Here is a 27478-nt window from a genome sequence, read left to right on the forward strand (position 1 = left end):
TACCTTGTAGCGCTGTACTTAATGTGGCTCTAAAGTGCAGACTGTCTAATCTCACAGGATGACATTTGAATTTAGCTTCATGTAAATACTGCTAAGACTGATAAGCCACACTGGTATTTGTGTATTTATTTAGTCACATGTTAAAGATAGCAGCAGAAAGTGGAAACTGAGGGCAGGGTGGATCTAAATATCTATTTCACACAGAAATTCCCCGGTGTGAAATGCAAATCAAGTCGCTGCCGCAAAGGTGTGAAAAGGTATGTTTTGCGACAGTAATGGCAAATGTCGCAAACGTGAGGGAATCTTTGGGCGTTGGTTACGTAGAGAGGTAGCCGCCTACACTGACCTGGATATCTACAGCTGAGGAGCGCTCTGCCGACCTCTCTTAATATCATGGATTTTACGACGACAAAGCGTCGTTATTGTGCTCATCCTCGGCGGACAGGCCTTCGTCTCGAAGGCGGTTATACGGCAAGTGTGATGTCCCTCTGGTCTGCCGAGCTGTGACGCGAGGGAGGACTCGTCTAGCTGCCTAATGGACAGTATCGATAAGTTATCAATTAAAACCTGGACTGAGCGGCCTCTTTGTGCGATTTCGGGATTGTATGGTTTCCGTTCGCCCCGCCTGCTTCTGTGTTGGTTGACTGGAGCTGGACATCACCCCTGACTTTGTCGTAACATCAGCATTACCGAGAGACAACAGTGTTTAGTTGTCGAGTGAGGAAGTGAAGTTGAAGTTGATAGAGAGAAGACCGGAAGTATGGTGGTTTTTTCCTTCATAATAATGGCGCGAAATATCTTAGTTTTGTTTTTCAATTAAGATATTAGGAGTTGGACAGAACAGTAAAACGAACAAATACGACAACAGCCAACTTTCTTTTATTAATGTCTTTATTATTACCTCGGTACACTGCATTATCTACACGTCTCCGTTCGTTTTATTTTGGAAGCTCCGAACGGAAGTAGTTTTGGCTCTCCTGTTTCTGAGTCTGGAAGGAAGGGGGATGTGGCCAGGACGTATTTATGCTGCTGTTCAAGATATGAAAATCATTGAATCGGCGCTGCTTCAGGAGCCCTGCTTCACCACCGGGCACAGCGGGGTAACGACAGTGCTGCCGTCCGTCAGCGTGGGGGTCCAAAGCAGCCAACACGGCCGAGGCGTCTGTGCTGGTTTCGTCTGGACTGGACCATTTCCATGAAGGCTTCTCAACCTCACGCCCAAACAATTTGTTGAATTTGTGTGCGGGGCTGTATTCTGTGCTTATGTAATAACAGTATGTGAATCGATACAGTGATCATTTTTATTATTCGTTTAATTCTTTAGTTTTGGACAAAAGGCTTTGCTCCTTTTCCTCTTTTATTTTATTTTTATATTTTTACAAATGTCAACAACTCAGCATCAAGTAATGATGGAGTCCTCTCTAGCTCTCGGTAGACTGGAACTGACCCCCAGCTCAGCCGCTGTTGGGGTCAACCTTACCCCGCGGCTCTCTGGCGGACCCCCAGCTAAAGAGAAGAGCGGCCGGCCTCTGGGGCCACAAGGCCAGGCTCATCTGAACGGCTGCGTCCCGCTGTCACATCAGGTGGCGGGTCACAAGTATGGAGTGGATAAAGTGGGTAAGTAAACTGGGCAAGAGATCCTTTCTTATTTCCCTACATATAGAACTTGTGTCACAAAACATAACCCCATTTACTCAACATTTTATTAAGACATGTAATGTGTGAATGAGGTTTGGCTCATCACGCCTCCATGTGACTCAGGACATCATATGAATTGTATGAGTTCACTGAAAAGTGAAAGATGAAATTAGTATTGTTGTCAGCCCAGTTTGCTGTATGATGCATCCTGAACCAAAGTGAGGATGACAAAGTTCAGAAACTGTCTCAACTCTAGCTCTACTAGACTTCACTGTCAGCAAGAATAGTAAATTGTGCGATTATTAATAGAAGTTTGACACTGTGGGGGGGGGTTTTTTCATACATGAGGGTGCAGCATGCACATGAGGTAGTATTCATGCATCTGTGGAAATAAAGTTGAATATCTTCCTTCCTAATCTACAACAACCACATCTTCACTCATGGGTCCTTGCATTTAATCTAATCATGCAGAGATCTGTGGCTCTTATTTGTGCCCATTTGTGCCCATTGAGAATCCCTGCTCAGTGGTCTGTGTCTCATCCTCTCTGTCACACACTCACACTCATGCACACAGCACACCTGACATTATCAAAGCCTCCACTGTGCATTATTAGGCAAAGTGTTGAGCTGAATTGATTGCGCATGATACAGTCAACAGCTGGTGTCACAGTACAAGTCTCAGATGGATGAGTCATTGCTGTTTAGTCAGGTACCTTGATGAATTGCAACTTCTTGGAAAACATGTCTTTATGTTGTGGGACAGACAAAACATTTCCAAGAGTTGTGAGTCCTGCAGTAGACCTGTCCACTCTCTGGTTTAAATGTTGGTGTTTTACCTGGGGCAGTGGTATACACATTCTTTGGTGTGATCTTCTGTATTCACCGTGCTGATTTATAGACCTACTAAAAAAGTCACAGGAACTGAGAAGTAGCTCATCACAGATGACTGTTTTAAATGAGTGTGAACCGCTTAGCAGAAATTAAGCAATAAAACTAAGTTGATGTCGTAAAACCTGCTTGGGCGTAATGTTAAAGGAATTAAGATATGTGAATGATTGAATCTAAATGTGTGCGTTGTGTCTATTCTGCAGAATATTTGAACGATGACGATTTGTGAGTGTCTCTTCTGTCTGCAGAGTCCACTCCCAAATGGAAGTAGAGAGAAGGATTCAGTGATAAAGTACATCTGACAGCAATGTGGAGCGATCTTATCTCAGTCCCTCCTTGGGCCTGGTAGTGAATAATCATTAACACAGGCTACATGAGTTCAAACTAACAGGTATTGACACAGTATTGAGACTGGACCAGCAGTCTCCTTTAGTCTCCACAGAAGTTGTGTAACAATCGCTGGAATCCTGTTCGGCTTGTACTGCTGCTGACTGAAAATGATCCTGCTCACTCCTCCCACCGTTTCCCTCGGCCTCCAGTCTCCCTCTCCGCCATAGGTCTTTTGTTTGAATGTGAGTTAGTGGTGGGCAGCTATGTGCCATAATGGAGTGTAGGTGTGGAAGTTTTTAGCTGAACACTGACTGGAGCAGGTGGTTTCATTGATTATATCAGTTTCTCTCCTACAAGCGATCTGATATAGTCTTTGGTTGTTTTGAAGACCCTCTGTGGGACATAACTTCTCATCCCTTTTCTACATCCAGAGGGGATAAGAAGTATTTGACTGGTTGCTTCTTAAACAGGACATGTGAAGTTGTATATCTGCTTCTAACTAACCAGGCTCACAGAGGCCAACTGGATTTCCCATGCACGAAATTCTAATGGTGCAGTGATTACATTTTATTGGTTTTTAATACAGCTCGACTGATGAATCAGACAGTTTTTCTAGCTGTTAGATTTACATAACTCAATGTGTCAGTGTTTCTGAAATTAAAGCAGAAAACAAATAAACAGTTGGAGATTTTAATCTTGTCTTAATTTAATCTTAATGTCTTGTTGATCTAATTTACATCAAAATGTTGACCTCTGAACAATCAAATATTGTTCAGAAAGTTGGTCCCAACACTGTTGCAGACGTTCCCACAGATGTGTTGCGCTTGCAGGTTGCTTTGCTTTCACCCTCTGTCCAGTTAAATCCCAAACCAGCTCCATGAGGTTGAAGTCTGCAGATGGTGCTCCTCTTCATCACGTAAAGCCTCCGTCTGCTTCGTTTCTTCTCGTGTTTGACTTGACATGAGTGGACAGTGTGATTGCTGGTTCTGTCTGAGACGATGACTCTGTGTTTGTTGCCTGAGCGATGGACGGGCTTTGTTTTCTGTACATGAGCTGTTAGCCTCGAGAGGCTTATAATTACCATCCGTGTCTGCAGAGGCCAGTGTTTCTGCTGCTGTTCTGAAAAAGTTACATACTGTTGCTTTAACTTTCAAGGCTTCATTCACTTTCATTGCTGGTTGTGAATTATGGTCCATGGTCAGTGAGTTGAGTCCAGCTCTGACTGTGTTCACATGAAAGATTTTTTATTGACAAGCAAGTCACATGCAGCATCATTAACACAATGACTGGAGAACTTAATATGACATGAGATAAAACGGTGATACCTGTGTGGAAAGTGGGATGTTATGACGTCAATAATAGGAAATGAAATGAGTGCTTGATGAGGTCTAGTTGACTGATGTGTTGCAATTATTAACTCAAGCTTAGTAACAGTTGGTTGAATTTTCTTTCTAATAAAAGGCGACAGTGGTCATACTTTTTATTTGCAGTGATGTCATTGGTCAGTGGTCTCACTGCTAACACGTTTTTGTTCTGACCCTCTTAAACTAATCAGCTCTGGAGGGGGTTAGCCATACACCATGGGTTGGTGATTTACCCGGGTAACAATGAGCCAGCTTTGTGATGGGTTAAAGCCACTGATAACTGGGTTTAACTAATCTATCTTTGTGATAAGGCCCAGCCGCCGTACTGTACACATTCCATGTGCGTTAATGTAATGAAACTTGTGATGGAGATGGAAACACCGTGGGTTGAAAATTTGCCACTGAAAAGGGTTTGCAGAATCAAAAGCATGTTTTTTTTTTTTTGCATATTCTTCTTATGAATGTGGAACTAGTTCTAGTTTAGGTTTAAATTCAAAACAGTTTTTTCATGTTCAAATAAATCTCATTTTATCAGGTTTTCTAGAAAAAAGAGAAAATGATGATATGTTTGGTTTTTAATTTATGAAATTAATTCTGGGGTAATCCCAGTCAGGTTTAATAAGAATGAAGAAAGGGTTCTAAAACTTACTCAACACTGTTTTCTTTCCATAAGAGCTCTTTTGTTGTGTGTGTGTGTGTGTGTGTGTGTGTGTGTGAGTGACTCTGTGGGTAGATCATAATGAAGTTACAGTGTCTGATGCAAGACAGAAAAGCAAAGGTGAAAGTCTGGTTATGTTACAGAGCAGATCTCACCTGTCAGCTGCTGCCTGTTGATTCTTCATGTTAAAGGCAGGGCAGGACTCGACCTTTGACCTGAGAGCTGCATCTTTTAGTCTGATCGTCTGTGCAATGTTACACTTGAAGTTCAAAGCAGAGTTGGGCTCTGTGGTTTTAGAGGGATGTGATAGAAAACCAGCACCAATACCAATCAGTTAAAACAATTTAATCAGCAACAGTAAACATCAGTTTAATTGTCTTATGTTGTATCTTTGTGTTAAGTAAACACGTGTACACACTCCCCTCACATGCATGCACAGTTTGTCAACATAGTGTCTCTTCCTCTTTTTGTTTTGACCTCCACTTTTTTTATTCTGTCTCTGTCACATCATTCATCAGTCAGGCCCAGTGTCTTAGGTCAGCTGACTGTGTGTGTGTGTGTGTGTGTGTGTGTGTGTGTGTGTGTGTGTGTGTGTGTGTGTGTGTGTGTGTGTGTGTGTGTGTCACAAAATATGACACATTTCTGCTGCGCAGCCTGATTAACGGACACAGTGGTGATCTGATATTTTTACTGACTGATCGGTAAAAGCAGACTGATGCAGTGACCAAGAAGTTCAGTCCATACAAACTCACAAATGAAGCCGACACATCATCCCTCTGTCTTACATGAATGAATCATTTTTCTTTTGAACTCACAATGAAACATAACCCCACTGTTCAGATCACACAAACCTACTTTCCTTTGAACCACATCTGCAACAATGCCCAAAGTGATGCTGTGTACTCTGCTGTAGTATTTCAAGTGAAGCCAGTTTTTCCTTTGAGCTTCAGAAGAAAAAATGCCTCTTATACAGTATTTTAATCTATTAACAGCAGCAGCACAGATAAAAAGTTTATTAGTAACACGTAGCTAAAGCTAAGTCAGTCTAATGCAACAGTCCTGCAATAAATCCTACTTCAATAATATCATTATATATATATATATATATATATATATATATATATATATATATATATATATATATATATATCATTATGAAGGATTTATTGCTTTATTAGACTGACTTTGTTTTAGCTATGTGTTCCTAATAAACTGTCATCTGTATGTATAACTATATAACATTGAAAAAAGGAACAATTCTGCATAATGAGAAACTAAACTTTTAATAAACCAGTATGAAAATGTAATGTAGAATTAGTGGTTGTCTGCGCAGGCGGCGTTTCAGCTGTGTGCAGTTGTGTGTCTCCCACACACTGGACGGAACAGATGCACTTCTATTTTAATCAATCCAGCTGTCTACACGCGCTGCCAAACAGACTGCGTGTCATTGGTGCTGTTTGCATGTAAGCGTGACCAGAGGTCTACGTTCATGCTTCAGGTCTCGGTTTGACGTCGTACATGGGTCAGACGTGGGTTGACCTACGCTCAACGCGCCGCCTGAACACATCGTGTGTAGACACAGATGGAGCACTGAAGCTGCTGCTCAGCTAATGTGCTGCTTTCACTGCACTGCGCAGACATGGTGTAACATTAATTTGTGATGATGATGATGATGATGATGGTTGGAGCAGAACAGATACATAGTTAGACTCAGAGCAGGTCTGATCATTCGCTGCCTTCAGCTGCGCGACAGCAGCTGTAGAGTGAAGTGACGACTCTGCCTCCTGCTTTATCTCAGGAGTGAGACTGATGACCTCACAGACACAGGACAGATGTCCCCCCTCAGGCTCACATCACTAACCCTCCCCTCCCTCCCTCTCATGTGTGCTGGTTGTTTTTACATGTGTATGGAGGCTTTGCATATTCTTTTGTATTTGCATGTATGTGTGTGTTTGCACATCTTTGTCTTCTTAGAAGAATCTAGAGATCAGCCAAAGAGCAGACTAATCCTCTCCACTGCAGGTTTCATTCAGTCCGTCTGTAATCAGCTGTGGTCAGCATGTGATGATGTAACTGGAGACTCATCGCCTTTCTTTCTTACACTGGAGTACGCTTGCAGAGGGAGCCATGTTTACTGGTAACCAACCAAGCTTCTCCTACTCAAAATGCAATAATGACAAATGAATGAGTTTAAACTGAGTTGTGATTTACTGTAATGATCTGTAAACGGGGAATGGTCAGATAATGGTGTGTGGTGCAGCCTGCTCAAACAAGTAAAAGCTCACAATAAATTCCCAGCAGCAGATTTGTGATGTGTATTATTCAGGCAGTAAAACCGATCGAGTCATCTGATTTTATAGGAGTTTACACTGTTGGTCTGTGTCTGGTTTCACTTTTAGTTTTCACGGCTTCAAATTCGCAACACAACAAAAAGCAGCTTATTTCAGCTGGCACCTCTGCAAGGGTTAGCACCAGGGGCTAACCACACTGGAATAATGCATGAACGTGTTTTTCTTGTTTTTCCTACTGTGTCAACACTGTGTGAGATCAGCGTTTGCTCTATGTAATCACACTGTTTTTACAAGGCCCATGATAGAGCTCTGGAGAGTAGTTTTTCATACAGGATGGTGTGAAAGCAGATGAACTGTGCTGTAATGGTGAAAACATTCAGATTTATTGTTGTCCCCTGTTGCAACAAAGGTTTTTGTTGATGGAGCAGTTACATCCCTCACATGAACAGTAATAGAAATGTTTTTTTTAATAAGCTCATTGTCATCATGTGTTCCCTCAACACCTCCCCTCCCTCCATGTCTCCTGGTTAAGCTCTGTTCAGACCGGCTGAAGGCTGAAACGAATGATTACTTTCATTATTGATTACTCCAAGAGTCCAAGGTGATGTCTTCAAGATGTCTTATGTTGTTTGAGCAACGGCCCAAAACCACAAAGAGATTACGTATACGATAATGTAAAACAAGGAAAAGCAGCAGTTTCTCACATTCAAGAAGTTGGAACCATCAAATCATTTTTGCTTGAGAAACGATTTAAGGAATTAATTGATTATCAGAAAAATTATCTGAAAATTTGCTGGTTCATTTTCTGTCAGGTCACTAATCTAATAAACTGCGATTCAGACAGACAGTGCAACTCATTCATTCCAGTGTGATACAGTGCTGCTGTTGATGCAGAGCAAACACAAAGTTGTCTTACAGCTTTTGCTGCAGTGCAACATCATTCAGCATCACAGTGGTAACTTTCCAGCAGCTTTGAGTCTATTACTCAAACTGGTGTCACTGGATTATGCCCAGTGACTCCTAACAGGTTACAACACCTCTGGAGCTCCGCTGTGAGCTGGCACTGATAAACACAGGAGCTGGTTCCTACATTTATTTCTGATTATATCAGATTCTGTTTGTTTTTCCCTATTTACATGTTCATAAATCAGATTAAATGTCATGGTTGTCTGGTGGTGTAGCATGAATGGTGGGAAATGACGGTGGAGTGAAGTTTCTCTTTGACAGCAGAGACAGTATTTCATTGTCTTATCTATATTATCTCTTTCTGTCTCTTTTTTTTATCTTGTTCTTTTTATCTTAAATGTCATCACCACATATCGACAGTTTCTCTCTTTCTTGTGCTTACATGTTCTCCTCCTCTTATCTTCATCGGTCTTTACTTATGTTTTATTGTTTCTGTCTAATCTCTGTGTGGCTGATAAATGTCGGTTTGTTGTTCAGTATTTAACATTTAGAAATGAACACAGTCAACCATTTATGGTTAAACAGACACTGTTGTTGTTGATGAACATTAAATTCAAGTGTCTGAAAATCATCACTGAACATAGATGTGCTGAAACGTGGCTTGAAGTCACATGACTGGGTTCTGCTGTCAGCTGTCCTCCTCTCTTTGCTTTGGTTTTCAGTCCCACCTTTGTGTCTGTTGCAGGTATTTTGCAGCATCCGGATGGAACAGTCCTGAAGCAACTTCAGCCTCCACCACGAGGTCCGAGGGAGATGCAGTTTTACAGCATGGTAACACTTAAACACACACACACACACACACACACACACACACACACACACACACTTGTACTTCTATCTTTGTGAGGACACTCATTGAAATAATGCATTCCCTAGCCCCTTACCCTAACCTTAACCATCACAACTGAGTGCCTAACCCTAACCCTGACCCTAACCTTAACCTAAACCTAAACCTAATTCTAACCATAACTCTAAAACCAAGTCTTAACCCTCAAATTGTGATTTGAAGGTGTCTCAAAAAGTGAGGACTGGCCAAAATGTCCTCACTTTCCCAAAATGTCCTCACTCTGTTAGTAAAATACTTTTTTTGGTCCTTACTATGTAGCAAGTACAAGTATACACACACACACACAAACAGTAGGGGGACACAGCAGTATAACATCTGTGAAATATACTGATGCTCATTATCTTCAGTTATAAATATAAAAACAAGTGTTTATGTATTTATTACCCACACTCTTCTTTGATTAAAATCCAATTTAAATAATAAATAATTTTTCTTCATTATTGTTTGTTGATTTTTAAATATCAAATGTCCAAAGTGACATCTTCGAATGTCTTCTGTTGTTTTGACCAGCAGTTAAAATCCAGAGTTGTTGTCCTAAGTCCAAAGACTGACTTCAATCTTCATCAAAATTTCTGTTGATTAATGTTCCGTCAGCCAACTAACGGAGTAATCACTTCATCATTGTTCAGCATCACGTTGAATATTGTCACATTTTTGAATTTCGTAACATCGTGTTTTGATTTGTTGTTACACCTCTACTCATAATGCAGGAATAGAGTTGTGTTAGGGCCTCACTCTGAAAACCTGCAAATATGTTGCCTCCATTGTAAGTCACATACTGACACACATTCCAACACACAGCTCATATGGGACAACATGTACACTGCATACCAAGCAGAGATGGATTATCAGTTTACAAATGTTTGTCTGCTGCTCGTATTTGACCTTTTGCAGATGATGGGTCGTGCATCTGTATCGTAGCCTAATGCGAACACGTGTAAATGAGCCAGGACCTGCAGGCAGAAAGAAGAAACACACAGAGCACACCCCTGTGCAACATCACCAAAATGTTAAATGATTCAGAAGTGTGTCATCTCACCATAATTATATTATGTTTAAGTTGAAGTGTAGACTATTTAATCCTATTTATAATCAAAAACAAACAGGTTACATCGACTGCATTGAAAATACAGGCTCTAAAGTTCAACCTCAATGTAACAAAAGTTTATCTGTGATTTCCAGTTAAGGCTAAAGGCAGAACCAAGGTTATAAAAGAACCTGTGACCTCAGCTTCCTCAGTTTTGTCTAATGCAACGTGGCTCCACATAAAGGAGCTGCCTGAACAATAAGAAACCAGACCCTGAGACTTACTAAAGATGAAAGGAGGTCCAGGAGCATCAGTAAACTACTGAATATGAGCTGAAACAGCAGTGGTCATCCTTGAAAAATGACGACAGTCGCAGTTTGCTATTTACACAACCTTGCATTGAAAAACAGACAGGTAGGTACTTCTGACTTGGCACAAGGATCATCCGTGGAAACTGGTGTCAGACAGTGAGAAGGACACAGACTGCAGATTAAACTTTGCCAAAGATAATAAAAAGAGGCCTGACGAGTGTCGGAAGCTCATTCTTTGGTCAGATGAATACAAAAGATAGCTGAATACAAATCATTTAGATTTAAATGAACAGGATTTGTCATTACTTAACTTATCCTCGTGATACTCACCGGGGGTGTGCTCAGTTTTGTTGCACAGGATCCTTTGACCTCGGCAGAAAAACTGTGAAAACAAATCTCCCTCTGGGACGATAAAGATTATCTGTCTGTCTGAGCAGGTGCAAAAGAAGAAGGGATGGAAGGAGAAATGTAAATTCTTCATCATCAGTGCAGACATCAGATGCTGCATATGGGTCCGTCCCATCACACAGAGGAACATGTGTCTCAGTGTTTGCTTTAGATCTTAGCAGAGCTGTCAGTCTCAGCAACTCTCACACAAACAGGACTGAGTCATGGCGTCATGTCCGCCTGACTCTTGACCAAACCAATCAAACTCAATCCCAGCAAAACACACACACTGACCCGGCGTCCTGCACAGGGCTGGAGGTCCGGTCACAGATGGAAGAAAAAACACTACTGAGCTGTGCTAAAACAACAGGGACCCATGTATTACTGCTCTAACAGTAGTGGTATTTATTTTATCGCTGTCTGGTTTAAAATAACAGAACATATTTAACAGGACATTTTAGATGCACTTTTCATCAGAAAAGCCTCATAAAGACAAAATAATTAAATTGAAATGACACTGCACATATGCTTTATTAGTGATGAAATAAATTGTTGATTAATTGATTATTTGATCAACAGAAATCGGCCACAGCTTTGATATTTAGATTCATTATTAATGGAAATAATGTTAGTAATAGCCTGAGAGCAAATATACCTGCAGAGTGTAGGATGATGATGATGATGATGATGATGATGATGATGATGATGATGATGTGTGTCTCCCAGGTGTATGCAGAGGGCTGCAGTGATCCATGTCTCCTGGAGCTCCAGAACCACCTCCCCACGTACTACGGCACCTGGTCCTCCCCTGACAGCCCCAATGGTGAGAGACTTTGCAGCCAGTTTGACCCTGTTCTCATTAACATGTGTCTCAGGTGATCTGATCACAAGTGGTCAGCTCTAAGTGCATCAGTTCCCACCTGGCTTTGAAATGCATCTCCATGGGCATCTCAAGTGACAACTTGTGATCAGATCTCACCTCCCAGCTTCATATGCAAATAAACACGTTTGCATTGTTTTTGTCAGCCAGTCTGAAAAGAGACATCTCTGTGGTACTTAATAATAATATAGTAATAGTAATATTTTCTGTTCATCATGAAACTTGGGACTAATTAGATTGTGGCAGAGGACGTCAGTAGAGGAGGCGGTCCTTCAGTGTGGCCAGGACACGTTTGCGTTCACACATGTGGCCCAGACCACCACCGAATGTGGTCTGAGTGAGCGGATCTCAAATGCCTCCTCAGTGCATCTTGGGTGCATTCACACTTTGAACTTAGAGCTTTCCACTTGTGATCGGATCACCTGCGACTGATGTTAATCCCAGGTCTGAACAGGGCCTTTGTCTCTCCCTCAGACCAGATCCTCTGAGAACGAGAGGTGGACAGGTCTGTTGCAGCCACAGACTGATTGACACGTTGAAAAGACCAAAAAATCTGATCACATATACACAAACAATCCCGATCAGTGGCACCAAGATCCAACTGAGCAGGAGGCTTTATATTTACAAAATCAACACTATCAGTGCTCTCTGGTGGACAAACTCTGTAATGGCGTCATTGAATGTCTCTAAATGATCTCAGCATTTCTGTACTGACATTTCTTATTATCTATAATAAGTCTACAATTTATGTGAGTGGCCGATTTATTGGCCTGCTGGTAATTTCTTTGTCTCGGTGCATGCTGGGATACGTACAGCCCCCTGCAACTCAACAACTGCAAAGTGTACAGAAGCCCCAACCGTGTCACTTCAAAGAAAGATGGTATTGGTGCAATTTAAACTATAAAAGCCAAAGTCTGTTCACTGATGTTATTTCCTCTAAATGATTGTTATTATTATGTGATATTTATATGATACATTTCTCCTCCAACATCTGATGACAGAGGAACAGCACAGTAAAATCCTCCCTCATGTAAGAAATATGTTGACTGTTCAGTGTAACCTTTCATTCATCGCTCTTCCCTCAGACCTGTACCTGAAGCTGGAGGACGTGACTCGCCGCTTCGTCAAGCCGTGCATCATGGATGTGAAGCTGGGCCAGCGGAGCTACGATCCGTTCGCCTCGCAGGAGAAACGGGAGCAGCAGATCAAAAAATACCCACTGATGGAGGAGATTGGCTTCCTGGTCCTCGGCATGAGGGTGAGTTTGACCTGCTGTGCTGCTTTAATCTGCCAATGCCATTATTTTGAAATGCAGTAGGGTTTGTAGAATATTTTTCTAAGGCAATCCATCATATCATTTGATCAATACCAAGGGCTGCACTTAGAGATGAGCTAAAATTAAGTCGATCCGTGTCTGATCCTCTGTTTACTTGTGCTTTAGAAAGTACAGCTGTTATTTTAGTGTGTCAGACACATATTTAATCAACATGTCAGTAAATATAAATATCTGATCAGACTCAGTATCATCTATCCTCCACCCTGCAGCCAACCAAGCCTGAAAGGCCTCCTCCTTCAGCCTGTACTTGCACACAAGTGGGTTCTCAGGTTGTTAAAAACAGAACCTTATATGAACTGTTTTAGAACAGCTTCTGGGTATTCTCAGCCTAAATACAAATCCAGAAGATCTTTATTTAGCAACTGCTGCAATCAAGAGTCAGAAAATCCCAATTTGGTTTGAAGAAGGTTTGTTTTCTTTGACTTTTTCAGTTGTTGTAAAGTTTATTTCAGTAAAACCCGACACTTAGGGAACAGATGATGAACATAATTCCTGTCTTTCCTGTTTGATGTTTAACATTTACAAGTGTTGGGAATAATTATTGAATTATTCATACTGCTTTGTATGAAAAATGTAATCAGAGGTAAAAGGTTGTTCAACAAATTTTAACCTAGTAATAATCTAGTAATTTATAATCTCTAATCTCTATTAACCTGCCCACTTATTTTAACTAACACACACACACACACACACACACACACACACACACACACACACACACACACACACACACACACACACACACACACACACACACACACACAGTGTCTCAATATTTAGTCCACAGGGGTGAGACAGACAGATGACAGGAAGGAGAGAGAGAACTTCTTATCTGTTGGACAGGAAGAGAGTCAAACAGCGAAACCTTTATCAGTTCGATCAGTTTCCATCACGACCTACAGTCGGTGTCATCGCCGCTCAGTGTCCTGGTTCCTGCCAACAACAACAAACAAACAAAAACAGTCAATTAGATGAGTTGGCTGTTTTTTCTCTGTATTTAAAATGAACCGTGAGTACAGGAGCAAACACACAGACAACAGTCAGAGACGGCTGATTGAATTAGTCGCGTTGAGTTTGAAGCTCGGTTTGGTATTCATCACTACTGAAACCTTTAGTCTTCACACACTGTACGTTGGAGTGTTTGCTCAGTTCCTGCATCTTCAGCTGACCTGCTCTTCTCTAAACCAGCAGGCTGGTTCCGACTAATCACAATAAAGTAATGTAAAGTAAAGCAATGAAACAGAACTCTCTATTTCATCTCTAATTAGTACAATATTACATAATTCATCCAATGAATGCCAACATTACAGTGAAAGCTCCATTGAATATTTTTATTCCTCAGTGTCTGCCACCATAACCCTGCCATATTCTTATGATCAGACAATGGGCTGTTTTTAAACGGTCCAGAGCACGTGGTCTAAAACTCAGGAGCATTCAGGACGTGTCCGTATCACTTTTGCTATTTTCACAGTGGAAAAAACAGTCACTGTGCCAGGCCCATGGTTCAAAAGGGTTGTACTTAGTCTCTTAATTATTCATGAGAGCGTTTTGGGCATAACGTACAATAATCAGAGAACCATCTCCCATTCCCTCTAAAAACCAGGCGCACTTACACCTCGGTGGATTGTTATTGTAATGGCGCAGTGTTTCTCACAGAATTAGATTCTGTTTGTGGTGAGTTGATCACATATTGTGACCAGTGAGCAGCAGCTCTGTGTGCACTGAGGGCCAAAGAAGCGCTGAGGGAATCAACGCACTGCGCACAGCTCGACAAAGAAGCAACGGCACAAATCACAACATTACACATATTTTAGATTATATGATAAGAGGAGTGAATACATCTCCGGTTATGAAACTGTGGACAAATTTAGGTGATGAAACACTGGATGATTTACCAGGTAGTAAGAAAGAGCGCGTCATAGATTTCCAAGAGGCGCATGACAACGTTGCACAACGCACAATATGTCACAAAGAATGCTCGGACCTGCTGAGGCTGTTTTCTAATGTTCCACTTGACTTATCCAAACCTTTTCAGCACACTCTGCTTGTGCATACTTGGCACATTGTGCGCCCGCCTATATAGGCGATTATTACTGTTTTAATAATGCATCCAATAACAGTGAAATACTGCACCACTGACCTCAGACCAGGTTTTTACTGGTCAATCACTTCCTGCTGCTTCAAGAGAGCAATGTACCAACAATGTGCCTGACCACACCTCAGTTTATGACCAACCAACCAGGGGCGCACAGATGGGCAGGGGTCTATTTGCTATGTATACCACATGGATGTTGCATTACACTTTACACTGGGTGTAAGATCGGGCCCGAAGTGTCACCTTAACTGAAAATGAAAAAGCAAACTGAGCTTCATGGTTTTAGCACAAGAAAATAAACTAGAGAATAAATACCAGTCTGGTTTTTATCCATCAAACCCAGTGAGAAGGACAATCCAGTCCTGGACGTCCATACAACCAAGTGAATATAAATTTATCCTCTGTCACATAACGTCCTATAAAGTCACATAAGAGCGACAGAGAGAACATTAGTCTCCTCAGTGTGAGGAGGAGATGAAGATATGGGAGAGGGCGGGTGTTATTCAGGAGTTAGAGGAGTTCGTGAACTGTGTTTTTGAGGAAATGAGTAATATGTTTGAAACTGCCAGTCTTTGTGTACAGGAGGAAACAGCCCATTGATTAATGGTTGGTCCTGAAGAGCCCGGTAGTGTTTGTCTAACCAGTGTTTGCCCATAGTGACAAACCCACAGAGGATTATCACCCACTCTGCAGTTCCTCTCAGCTCATTGGAGCTTTCTGGCCTCTTTCAGCTCATTGTTTTGGTTTTCCAGTGTTGTGGTTCTGCAGCAAATATCAGAAGCAAAGTAGAGGTTTCTGGCTCAACTTCACGTACTTCCAAGGTGCATGGAGAAAGGAAAAAGCAGAGAGGTCAAAATTCCAGCCACACTTGAAGGCCACATGCTAAAACTTATGATTCTCAGGATTTGGTGGAAAGAGAAATGAATATTGGACTTAAATACATCATGACAATGCTGAATCAATGCTGCGGTTTCACTTAGCTCAACTGCCGCTTAGTCATCAAAAAATATGAATGTATTAAATAAAAAAAGTTATTCCAGAATGTAAAGTAAAAGTGCGTCATTCAAACAGTAGCATCATCAGAAAAGTGTAAGAGATAATATGATCTCCTTATAAATTATGTGTTCATGTCTGTGTTTCCCAAAATCAAAGGAAAAAGGCAGCACTTCAGAAATGAATCACTTCATATGTTGATCTTTCAGGTAAATTTACTTGCAATAACAGCAAATATAACAGCAGTGAGCTCTTTTTGTAAAGAAAACATCATATGATCACTAATCAACAGAAAACAATTACACCTGAGCACCTGTTTCCCCTCAAACCTCATCATATGTCTGTGTGACTGATACAGTTAACTGGAGCTGTCCCACAAAGGAAGTGGACTGGGAGGAAAAAGAGTCAGGTATCTGAAAGCTGTGGGACAGTATCCTGACGCACTGTATCTCCTGTCTCTGAGAAGTTTGGGCTCTCTATTAGAGCCAGTTCTGTGGGTTTGAATAATATTGTTAGCACAGTTTTTTTTAATGGGAACAGAGATGCTGAGGTGTTTAGAGGCAGCCAGTATTTTTTAGTGTAGTGATAATCCAAGTTGTGATTTAACCAGATGCTTTAGGAACAGAGATAATTCTGTAAAGTTGGATAGTTTTGTGTCTCAGAGCAGGAAGTTTGGTCCCAGATTTGCCTGGGAATGTTTTCATAGTAATCTCTGCTGTGTGTTTGTTTAGATAGAGAGGAGACTAATTAGTGGTAATGATTTTCCTCCTGATGGATTGATAGTGGGGGAAAGAGAGAGTTAAGGAGGAAAGATAAAAAGAGGTGATTAAGTGTAGAGACTCTTCCTGGTCCTCTCATACTGTAGAGCTTCTGAAACACGCAGCAGAGACCTGAGCCCTGATCTTCATATGTGGTTTAATTAATCCAGACTAACCTGCTGTTATCTGGCTTTAAAGATCTTGTTAATTCTCACCAAGCTGAATTTGGTCCCAGTTCAGTTATCTTAAACAACAGTGCACTCTTATTTTGAAATAAAGGTCAAAACATGATCAGTAGTCATATGACTGGCTGAGTGCTGATCATGTGGTAGGTATGTGGGAACTTTCCCAGCAGGCACTTGGGCAATAGATTTATGGACATTAGTCATAATTCAGTGTGTTGCTGTGTTAACTGTATTACTGCTGGAATTTTCTTCTACATTGTTCTTCACTGTTTCCGCGTCGATCACCGTTGATCACATTGATATTAGTAGTAAATGTGATTATGTTGGATCGGCTCTCCATTTAATGTACAAACTTTTATTTTGTTGTGTATTTTATTATGTATAAGTATAGATAACTCGATAAATTGTGGCAGGTCATTCTCACTAACCTGCACGTTCTGATCTAAAATCATTCGTTTGTATCAGCCTTTTGTTATAAATCTGAGCCATCTGTCTGAAAATGAGTTCAGGTGTGAGACTCAGCTGACGGTCAGTAAACTGCACTTATTCAGCTCCGGGTTTATGGTTCTCCATTAATTTAGCTCTGTTAATAGCAGGATTAATAGAGCTGTAACGGTCTGATTTGCGGTCATAGTTGGTTAGGTTGATGTGGTGGAGGCAGGTGTGAGTGTAGCTGTGGACCACTAGGTGGAGAAAGAGTCTGAGACAACCAGCACTTCAGTCATGGTCACTCCTGGTTGGCACATCTGTTATCACTGAGGTCTGACTTCTGACACATGATCACAGTAACAAACTCTGTAAATGATCCGATGTTGTATAAGTGTTAAGCTGAGCACGAGTCAGTAACAAAACGTGTGTATCTATAAACAGACAAACAAACAAATACTAACATATTGTGCGTTGTAGGGACAGAGACCAACACACACTTTTAACCTAATGTATGTTCTTGTATTTCAGGTATATAAGGTGTGCAGTGACACGTTTGACTCCTACGACCAGCACTATGGAAGAGGACTGGTTAAGGACACTATAAAAGATGGTGTGTGTGTGTGTGTGTGTGTGTGTGTGTGTGTGTGTGTGTGTGTGTTAGAGCGAGAACCTTTCATAACAACTCTCAAGTGATTACAATCATGCTGAGAAGAAAAACAGCCAAACATTTGCCACAGGTTCATTTTATTGGTGTGACATCTTTTGTGTCCCCTGTAGCAACATCTGAAAATGGTGTTATATATTTTCAAATATTTCACATAAGTAGGGGTGAAATAATAGGAAAATTGCTGTAAAGGAAACTAATCAAAGTAAAACACTGCTTCTAGTCAACGAGAAACATCAGAGAAAATAACAAATGCAGATGATAAAGATGCACTGGAACTGATAAAAAAAAAAAAAAAAAACAGTGCTTTCCTAGTCTTTTTTGTTGTTGTTTACAATCCGGCCAAACACAGAAATTTAATAAATAATTCATATATCTTCTCAAAACTGTGTGTGGAGATCTTGTCTTACTAGACAGCAGCAGCTTCATCTGGCACACTACAGAACTATCCTACTGAACAGTAACTATTCCTTCACATAGCATTATTATTCACCATTACCACACGGTGTTAGATTCTACTTTCTGTGCTGCAACTAACTTTTAACTCAAGTTAAGTTTAAATTTAGCAGAGTTTTTAAATTAAAAGTCATTTAATGGCCAGCTCTTATCCGTAGGTTTGTGAGGATGAGTAAAAGTAAATGATTTTTCCTTTTATCTTTTACTTAAGTTCCAATTTTCACTGTTTGTAGTTTGATTAAAAAGTTAATAAAATACAGTCCCTGGTATGTTTTTAACATCCTTCTCCTCTCCTTTCCTCTCCTCCCCTCCCCTCCTCCAGGTCTGGCTAAATTCTTCCATAATGGTGTTTGTCTGAGGAAGGATGCAGTGTCAGCTAGTATCCACAGGGTGCAGCAAATCCTGCGCTGGTTCGAGTCTCAGCACCAGCTGGTCTTCTACGCCAGCTCCCTCCTCTTCGTCTACGAGGGTCTCCCCTCTTCTTCCTCCTCCTCTTCCTCCTCCCTGTCTTCCCTCCTCAGCACCTCGTCAGTCAGCCCGACCACGGTGAAAACCGCAACATTGTCATCAGTGGGTGACAGCTGTCAGAGGGGGGAGGGGAAAGCAAGACAGGAAGGGGCGGGGCAGGAAGGGGAGATGGCCGAGTACAACAACAACAACATTCAGGTGGTCTTGCCCTGGGACTGCAGCCTGGCCACCATTTACACCAACCACAGGAAACATGGCCACCACCACCACTGTGCCAAGAGTCATCTCCACGGCAACAGTGGGGCAGATGCGGCTGCGGAGACGACAGAGAGCTCGGTTTCTGGAGGTAACAACTCAGAACTTTGTCAAGAAGATAACTCTGCGTGGAAACGAACAGGTGAGTCGCAGCAGCCACCAAACGGAAACGGAAACAAATCACAACTGGAAAGGAAGGGTGAGAAAGGAGAGGGGGAGGACGGCGGCAGGAGGAGGAGAGAGGAGGAGCTGCAAGGACAAGGAGACGATGCAACAGAGGAGGGTGGAAGAGACACAGAGGTGGAGGTCAGGATGATCGACTTTGCCCACGTTTTCCCAAACGAGAGCCACGATCACGGCTACATCTACGGCCTCAAACACCTGCTGACGGTGCTGGAGCAGATCCTCTGTGACGCTGCTTAGAGCTCTCACTCCTCCCCACCCCCCCACCCCCTTACCCGAACCTCCTGACCTGCTCAAAACGAGCCACTGTCTCCACCCCATCAACCCTCCTCCTTTCTTCTCAAAAGACAGACGCCTTCAAAGGAGAGAGGGAAGAATCAAAGAACCTGAACCATCATCATCATCATCATCAACATCATTATCATCTCACCTGATTGTGATGGTCCGTCAGTCATGTGTGTGTCTGTGTTTGTGCATGTGTGTGTCTGTCTGTCTGTGATCAGCAGCACCACATGCACTCATCAGTCCGTGAAGGCATTACGACCCTGCACCTAAACGCAGCATCTCCAGCTGCATGTTTTACTGATGCTCGATATTGGGTTTACAGATGTTTTACAACAATGTGAATCGGGTACTTTGCCAGATGCAGATATCCAGATATCTGCTAAACAGTTTCTCAATTCAAATTATTGTAGAGTTACTATATCATGACATGCTGAATGTCAGTATTGCAATATAAAATTACTTATACTGTGATAAAAGATTTCATCTGTATGGCGCACCTTTACTTTATATGTATGTAACAGTCCCAACTCAGAGCTCTCAACTGCATCACACAGTTTAGCTTTTGATCAGCTAATGGAGTTTTCCAAGGTGTCACAGTAATGGATCTGTTGACTTGCAAGCTTAGTAGCTGTAGTAATTTCATCCATAGGCATCCAGTGCTTCCATTAAAGCAACACTATGAAACCTTTACTAAGCAGAGGCAACAGCGAATACTGAGCTAGCTTCAGTTGGTGGTGTGTGACGTAGCGCCGTAAAACATTACACACTTCCCACAGGAGATTTACCTACTCAACCCAAAGAAGCTCCATATTGGTCAATGTACCATTAAAATGATACTGAAACTCTTATTTTAGGGTAAAACAGTTTCATAATGTTGCTTTAAAACACAGGATTGTTTTTTACATCTGACATATTAGGAGCAAGCTAAGGATTGGAAATGGATCAGGCTCTATACAGATTATATTATCCATTCACAAATTCATGGATCGGACCCACTCCCGATCCTGTGAACTGGCTCCCTATCACCTACTCAAAAAGTTCTCATCAATAGATGGAGTTTGCTACGTTGTCATGGAAACAGATCTGTTGATATGCGATATGTAGCTGTTATAACTGTAAGTGTAATTATAACTGGATTTGGTTCATTTACATTTACACTGTCAAATTACAAACAAACAATCGCATCATGTAAAACAAGAAAGTCTGGAGAGCGCTGACGTTTAAGTCGGGTGGTCATTTTGTGTTTTTGTTTAAACCACTGTCTACAGGTTTCTAACTCAGGTAAATTTACTGTAAGAGAAAAATGTTTAATATTACTACTATTGTCCTACAAGATGATCCTCATGCTGTCTGGTTGTTCAGCTCTTAATGATTGTTTTATAGAGTCTTATCTCATGATTCAACTTATCTCATCAGTGTTGACCTTGACTCATGTTTTTTTTTTTGACCTCTTAATCTTACAGCGATCTTACACACATTATATTGTCTTTTACCATGGCTGTTTTAATTGTTGTTGTACATGTCCGGCTGCTAAATCACCTCTTCTTTCTGAAGTCTGTGCTATTTGCTGTGCTATTTGCTGTGGACTTCAGTGCCATTGGTCTAACATTAACCATGAGTTGATTTGTGATTTCAAGTTATTGTGATGTAATGAGCTGATTTATAACGAGACAACAGTTGGAAAATCTTCGTATTTGGTTTAGTGCAGATGGGCAGAAAGAGTACTGAGTACTGGTTCCCAGTAAGACAGGAGTCAATACATCTAATTTTACACTAATTTCAGGTGGAGCCAGCAGCTTCACTGGTTAATTTTGCTTTTTTTTTTTAAATAATATTTGGTAGGGATTAATTGACTGATGCTGTGGTAGATTTCTGGAAGCTCAAAGCCGTCTTGGTTACTACAGTTTTTGGTCTTGTCGAGAGATAACACAACAGCTTGTTGTGTTTTCATGCAGTCGTGACTTAATTATCTCCTTTCCTCCAGGAAGCAAATTGAGTTTAGATTGATTTTTTTTTTTTTTTTTTATAAATATCACCATATTCCAGAGATTTCAACCACAAGCCTGGCCTTCATTAGCAGATTTTAGAACCCAGTAAGTCAACCCTATGAAGAGGGTTGTTTTTTCTTTTTTTTTGTGAATTGTGTTTCTCAAAATCTGTAAAGCTGTGGAAATATTTATTAAGATTTTTATCTTTAGTTTGATGTGTCGTGGTCACAGTGAGGAAATAACCCTGGATAGACTGTAAAGAATCAGCCTGACATAGAGACAAGGCAGGATTACCAAATACGGCCCCAGACTCCCAGGGGCCCCGAGCAGGTTCACTGTCCGGTTTGTAGTAATTTGATCATGTCCAGATATGTTTTGTTATATGCACCTTTAAAGCACAAGAGAAAGGAAAAGTCATAGACTGGTGTTTTAGAGATGTTGACCTCTGACCTCTGACCTGTATATTAGTCTGACTCTTCTTTCCAGTGTGATGACAGCAAATGAAATGTTATGCGCCTCAGCTCTCTGTCTTCACACTCGAGGACAAATGGAGCAGACTTTCCAATGATCTGACAGCTCAGCTTCGGAGTCAGCCGTGTGTTTTTAAGATGGAATTACTTTTTACTTTAATCATCCTTAAATGTAGAGCAGTTGCCTCGGCACCTCTGTCTGGTCTTAAGATTTCTGTACTGATTTACTGACTCCACCCTCTGCTGTCTACACTAACAATGGAGCTGCTTTAAAAATGTAATGCTAAATCTCACTGCCAAAGTACGCCACAAACACACTTTGATTTTTAACCAGTGATATGCACAGGCCTCTTCAGCTTGTAATATATGAATATAATGAACAATATAAAAACCCTCATGTTTAGTAAATGAACTTGATTAGATGTATTATGATTTTAATCTGAAGCTAAAGAGACTGCGAACTATTAGAATATATTTTCTCTATCGTCGTTTCTTTTTAATAAACTAGATAATTTCTTTGAAATAATCAATGTGAAAGTTTAGGAGTCTTAAGGGACATTTACAGGAGTTAGAGAAGAATTGATTTTTATTTTTATTTTTCATCACTGCCTTATTTTCTGTTCATGTCTCCATGTTGTCTCTTTGTTTTAAATATTGATTATTGATCATTCTGGCAGCTTTGTGAATCTCTCTCTCTGTGTTTCTAGCCTGTTGTATCATGGCTAACTAACAAAAAGCATATCATGCATTTGAGACAGGGCATTGTTGATTGGATTGGTTTGACCGTTAACTGAGTCACAGTGATGCAGATTCTGACTTCAACTCCCTTTGATCAGTGTAAAAATCAGACGATGTTACTGAGGCGTTTGGTTTCAACAGCACAAGCAGATACACTGAATGTTCCGAAGATTTACAAGCAGCTGAATTTTACTCTGCTGAAACGAAAGCAGAGTTGATTTTTTTCCTTTTAAAGGACCATGAGAGGTTTTTATGTGACGATCCCACTTATTACTCTCTGTTTCTTCATCCAGTGTTTTAGGTCACTGACCATGTTTTCCCAGCCTCCTTCTCAGGCAGCCACTGGTTTCCCTTTCACATTAAGTCTGCCTTTACTGGCTCACAGGCATTTTTAAGCCTGATTCGGACCGAGTCTGACTGAGTCTGAATTACCATAACTGAACACTCAATATGGAGTCAGGAGTTGGCCTCTAGAGTGATTATAGGCTTTTACAGTGTTATATTAATGTACTAATCAACTATAAATATATCAGTTAGTAAAATAATCAATAAAACATTTTTTTAGAGTAATTACATTTACATTTAAATAAATAAATGTAAAATTCTAACTGAAAAAATGTAATTAGCCAGTTAATAGTTCTGTTACTTTATTTTGAGTTTAAATTATGTAATAATTATTGGGTTTTAAAATGAATTGCCACTTAGCATCAGGAAGAGCTGTGATTGGACCACAGGAAACAAATGTGTTGTTGGATGAAATGGTATGCACAAAAGTAAATGTTAAAAAGTACAATTTAATTAATTCTTTTTTTTTTTTTGTAATTCTGATTTATTCATAGTCTGAAGACAAAATAAGGAAATAGAATTATTAATTGGCAATTTTTTTAATTATGTTTTTTATACTTTGTCCAAATACATCATTCATGCAAATCACGTTATAATAGAGTATAAAGGGTACATTTATTAATGATTCTAATTGAAAACTGTAAAGGTCTATAATTATTCCAGTGCACACTCCAGGCTCAATGTGATGGATAATATCCCCAAAGTACCTTTCAAGTCTGCAAGTTGATTTTCATACCACAATGAAATGGACAGAGACCAATGGCTGCCAAGAAAGTAGAAGACAAAATACAGTAGTTAAATAAAGCATAATGCAGTTTGTGGTAAAATATAGTCACTTAGACCTTTGTTGACATCTACCTGTAGCCTGGTGGGATAGCTGACCACTTTTAAATTTAACATTTAAAGCCAAACAAAACAAGAGTCGTGCAAAGTGTGGATGCTGCATGTTTGGAAATTAGGGCTAATGTTTCTGTACGGTCAGTGAAGAGTCTGGATCTGGACCCTGGCTAATACCGTTCACCTCTCCTGCCTCAGAATTTTGCAGTGTAATGTCTGGATGCACCTTTTCCCATACTGGAAATAAACAAGACGCCATCACATTTTAGTCGTCAGGACTAAATGTGATATCAGGAGTCATGTTGTAGAAGATTTACTGCTCATCTGTCATAACAGATTGGACCACATGTTAGAGCAGTGTATCAGTCCATCTGAGGTCAGTCGCAATTAAACCTGCTTCTCTGACTTTTCACCACTCATGATTAAGATGTGAAATGTCAGTGACGAGATGACAGTGATTGGATGAAAGGGAACCTGTGTTTGTTCTGGCTCTGTGTTGCTCTGTATATGTCTCTACTCATTTGTTTACATTTCAGTTGCTCTCCTCATGACCAGGAGACGTCAGTCAGAGGCCAGAACATCATTTATGTTCTTTATCTCCAGGACTTAAACAGATGGTTGGGTCCTGGCTGAAGCTTTTTCTTTGGTTTTTATTTGTCTATCATGCACTGCAAATTAATGGAACAGCCAGTTTATGACATATGTTTTACACATCTCTCTCTCCTGTGAACAAAGTCCCTAACCGGTCACTCTCCATTTAAGGGCCATAAAGCTGGTGTGATACCACAAACAACGCGTGCTGTACATTACTGCCAGCTATATTCAAAGCATGCTGTGCATCGTACTCTGTAAAACCTCATAATCAACTACATTAAATCAACTCTTCTTTTTATCATTATTGCTGCAATTGGATACAATTCTCCACAAAGTCTCCTTTTCGTGTCATTTGATGAAAATGTCACGATGGATGGATGCATGGAAATTACATCATGACTTGTCTTTCCATGCATTTGTCATGAGAGATCAAACTTCACATTGATTTGCTGATGATAAAATGCATACAGTGTGAAATCTAGTCCAATTAGAAACTGCATTTACAAGTACATTATTGAAAACTGAAAATTATAGATGAAAATTCAAAGCTGTGACTATGTAAAATGGTAAATTATTATAATTTGAAGGAAGTTAACAGAAGTAGAGAAAACCCAAAGAGGAGACATTAAGTTGAGTTGCCTTGTTTTATAATTATCTTAGAACTTAATGAACTTTTTGCTTTGAAATATCAACTTTTTCTGCACTTTTTCATTTGGATCATATGTATTTATACATTTATATCTTTACTTCATTTGAAAATCATCTTGAAACTTGCTGCAGAAAAAAAGTGACGTACGTGAAGAAATTTAAAGTTCAAATTGAAAACATTGATATTACAATTTTACCACTTAATCACTAATAAAATTCCTCTGAGATGCAAAAGAGCCACAACTGTAAATGCTGCAGAAAGTTTCATTTCATCACTGAAATGATGAAATTGGTTTGACATTAAACTAAAATCTCATCAGATGCTTTGAAACCTGGGTAGCAGTAATGTAAAACCAAGTAGCTCTACTGTACCTGGGGCAAAATATGCAAAACCAGCTGTGTGGTTCCTTAATGGGCTCCAGGAAGAAAAAAGTAGCAGGACACTTGTGTCTTCTCAGCCAATCAGAATAATTTGCTTTAAGACATGGCTGCAGCTCCGACTGGAACCATTTGGCGTCCCTCTCTGTTTTCAGTTTGTGATGCTGGGTTTATGTCAGACGGGTTGAACCAGCTGAGTGGTTCACACAGTCGATCGTATCTTTCACTACATTTATCAGAGATGTTTACTAAGCTAAGCTGCATTTTTCAAACGATGTGTACAGTCTTACCCTGCGGACACAAATGCAGCATTAAGGAAAGAAGAAGGTGTCTCTGGCACTGATTGGTTGTGATGTCCTTCAGCCTTTTTCTTCCAGGTGATGACTTTTGATCCACTTAAGTGTCTTCATGTGACGCCTGATGGAAGCTTTCAGGTGTAAATGCACAGTTAGCACGGCTGACTGTGGAGTACCATTTGTGTGGTGTAAAAGGTTTAATGGTGTGAATGCTTGTGGCGAGCTGTTGCTGCGCTGTCATCATGAAAACAGAACCTGTTGATGGGCGTGTCAGTTTCTCCTAACCAGTGCTGGATTATCGTGAATCCAGCTGGAGTTTAGTGAGAACCTGAACCCGCTGAGCCCTGTCATGGAAACTGAGCTCTTAAAACTCCTCAGTGTGGATTTTGAGAGTGTTTGAATTTTGATATACTGGATTTAACACGTTATAAAATGAGCCTGAAACAGAACAGACCATGTCATCAGTGTACATAAGGAGAGGAACTCAAACAGTTAAAGTCCCTCTACAACTACAAACCTGATAATCATTATTTTTTCAACAATAAAAATATTAATCAAACTGTTTTGGTCCTTTTGTGTTTTGTTTCATTTGAAAAGTGGTCACTAACTGCCACCTGCTGTCTCTCAAACCACGGCTGCAAATGGAAAGAACACTGACATTAAATATTAAAGAGCACACCCATAGAGTGTATATAAAGAGTTACACCTTCACAGTGAGGCCTGTCAGGATTGATGAGAGACACGTGAACACACCAGTCCTGTTCTGTGAGTCATGTGCTCTCCGGTTCCCTGGCTCCAAACACAAGGTGCTCACTTTGTGTGAGGGGAACGACGCTGCATGTTGCAAGGACCTGGTCTGGATTTGGATTTTGTAACAACTTGTTATTTAACCTAACTTTTAACAAGCTACAACAGTAAAATGCTGCTGAACCATCAACAACATAATAATGTGACATTATCATTTATCAATCACACGGGACACTTTTCCAGTGCTGTTGAATTTTATCTAAAGTTTAGATAAAGTTATGTTCTTTTACTTAAGTATTCGTTTAAATTAAGGACCTCAACTTGCGGCATCATTACCTTTAATTGAGTAAATTGAGTAAATAATTGAGAGCTGATATTCGATAATATCACATTTCACCATATTTCCAGCCATTTACAATATTAATCATATCTAAAATGTATTTTTTCAATTATTCATTTGCTGAGTCTGCCCTGCTGCCAAGTGCGACCCTCATTTCATTGCTTTGCTTAATGTTTATTGTACCTTGGCATATGATGAATAAAACTTTGAACTACAATGATATAATTATGTATTATAAAAACACATGAACATTAACTGAAATAACATAATTATATATTATAAAAAACATCTGAAACATGAATTATAATAATACAATTCTATATTATTTAAAGAAAAACTGAAACATAATATACAACCATATAATTATATTCTGATCCACCCTGTGCTATAATATCATAATGCA

The 27478-nt window shown here is 40.3% G+C and overlaps 1 protein-coding gene across 1 annotated transcript; it reads left to right on the forward strand.

The window, feature by feature from the left end:
* Positions 1-26547, forward strand: ipmkb (inositol polyphosphate multikinase b). Its single transcript, XM_071463607.1, has 6 exons — positions 1-1617; positions 8821-8906; positions 11434-11530; positions 12673-12845; positions 17912-17993; positions 18826-26547. The coding sequence occupies exons 1-6, from the start codon at positions 1383-1385 to the stop codon at positions 19647-19649; spliced, it is 1497 nt and encodes a 498-aa protein (XP_071319708.1). The 5' UTR covers positions 1-1382; the 3' UTR covers positions 19650-26547.
* The last annotated feature ends 931 nt before the right edge of the window (positions 26548-27478 follow it).

This window comes from Trachinotus anak, unplaced genomic scaffold (genome assembly GCF_046630095.1).
Source record: "Trachinotus anak isolate AG129_WGS33_773 ecotype Australia unplaced genomic scaffold, CSIRO_AGI_Tana_v1 ptg000025l, whole genome shotgun sequence".
Taxonomy (NCBI): Eukaryota; Metazoa; Chordata; class Actinopteri; order Carangiformes; family Carangidae; genus Trachinotus; species Trachinotus anak.

Bases quoted from the DNA above. Each gene is read 5' to 3' on its own strand.
- ipmkb (XM_071463607.1), top strand. From the start codon at position 1,383: ATGTCAACAACTCAGCATCAAGTAATGATGGAGTCCTCTCTAGCTCTC. The intron at 8,907-11,433 runs GTAACACTTAAA...TGTGTCTCCCAG, and splicing joins AGATGCAGTTTTACAGCATG to GTGTATGCAGAGGGCTGCAG. The intron at 12,846-17,911 runs GTGAGTTTGACC...CTTGTATTTCAG, and splicing joins TCCTGGTCCTCGGCATGAGG to GTATATAAGGTGTGCAGTGA.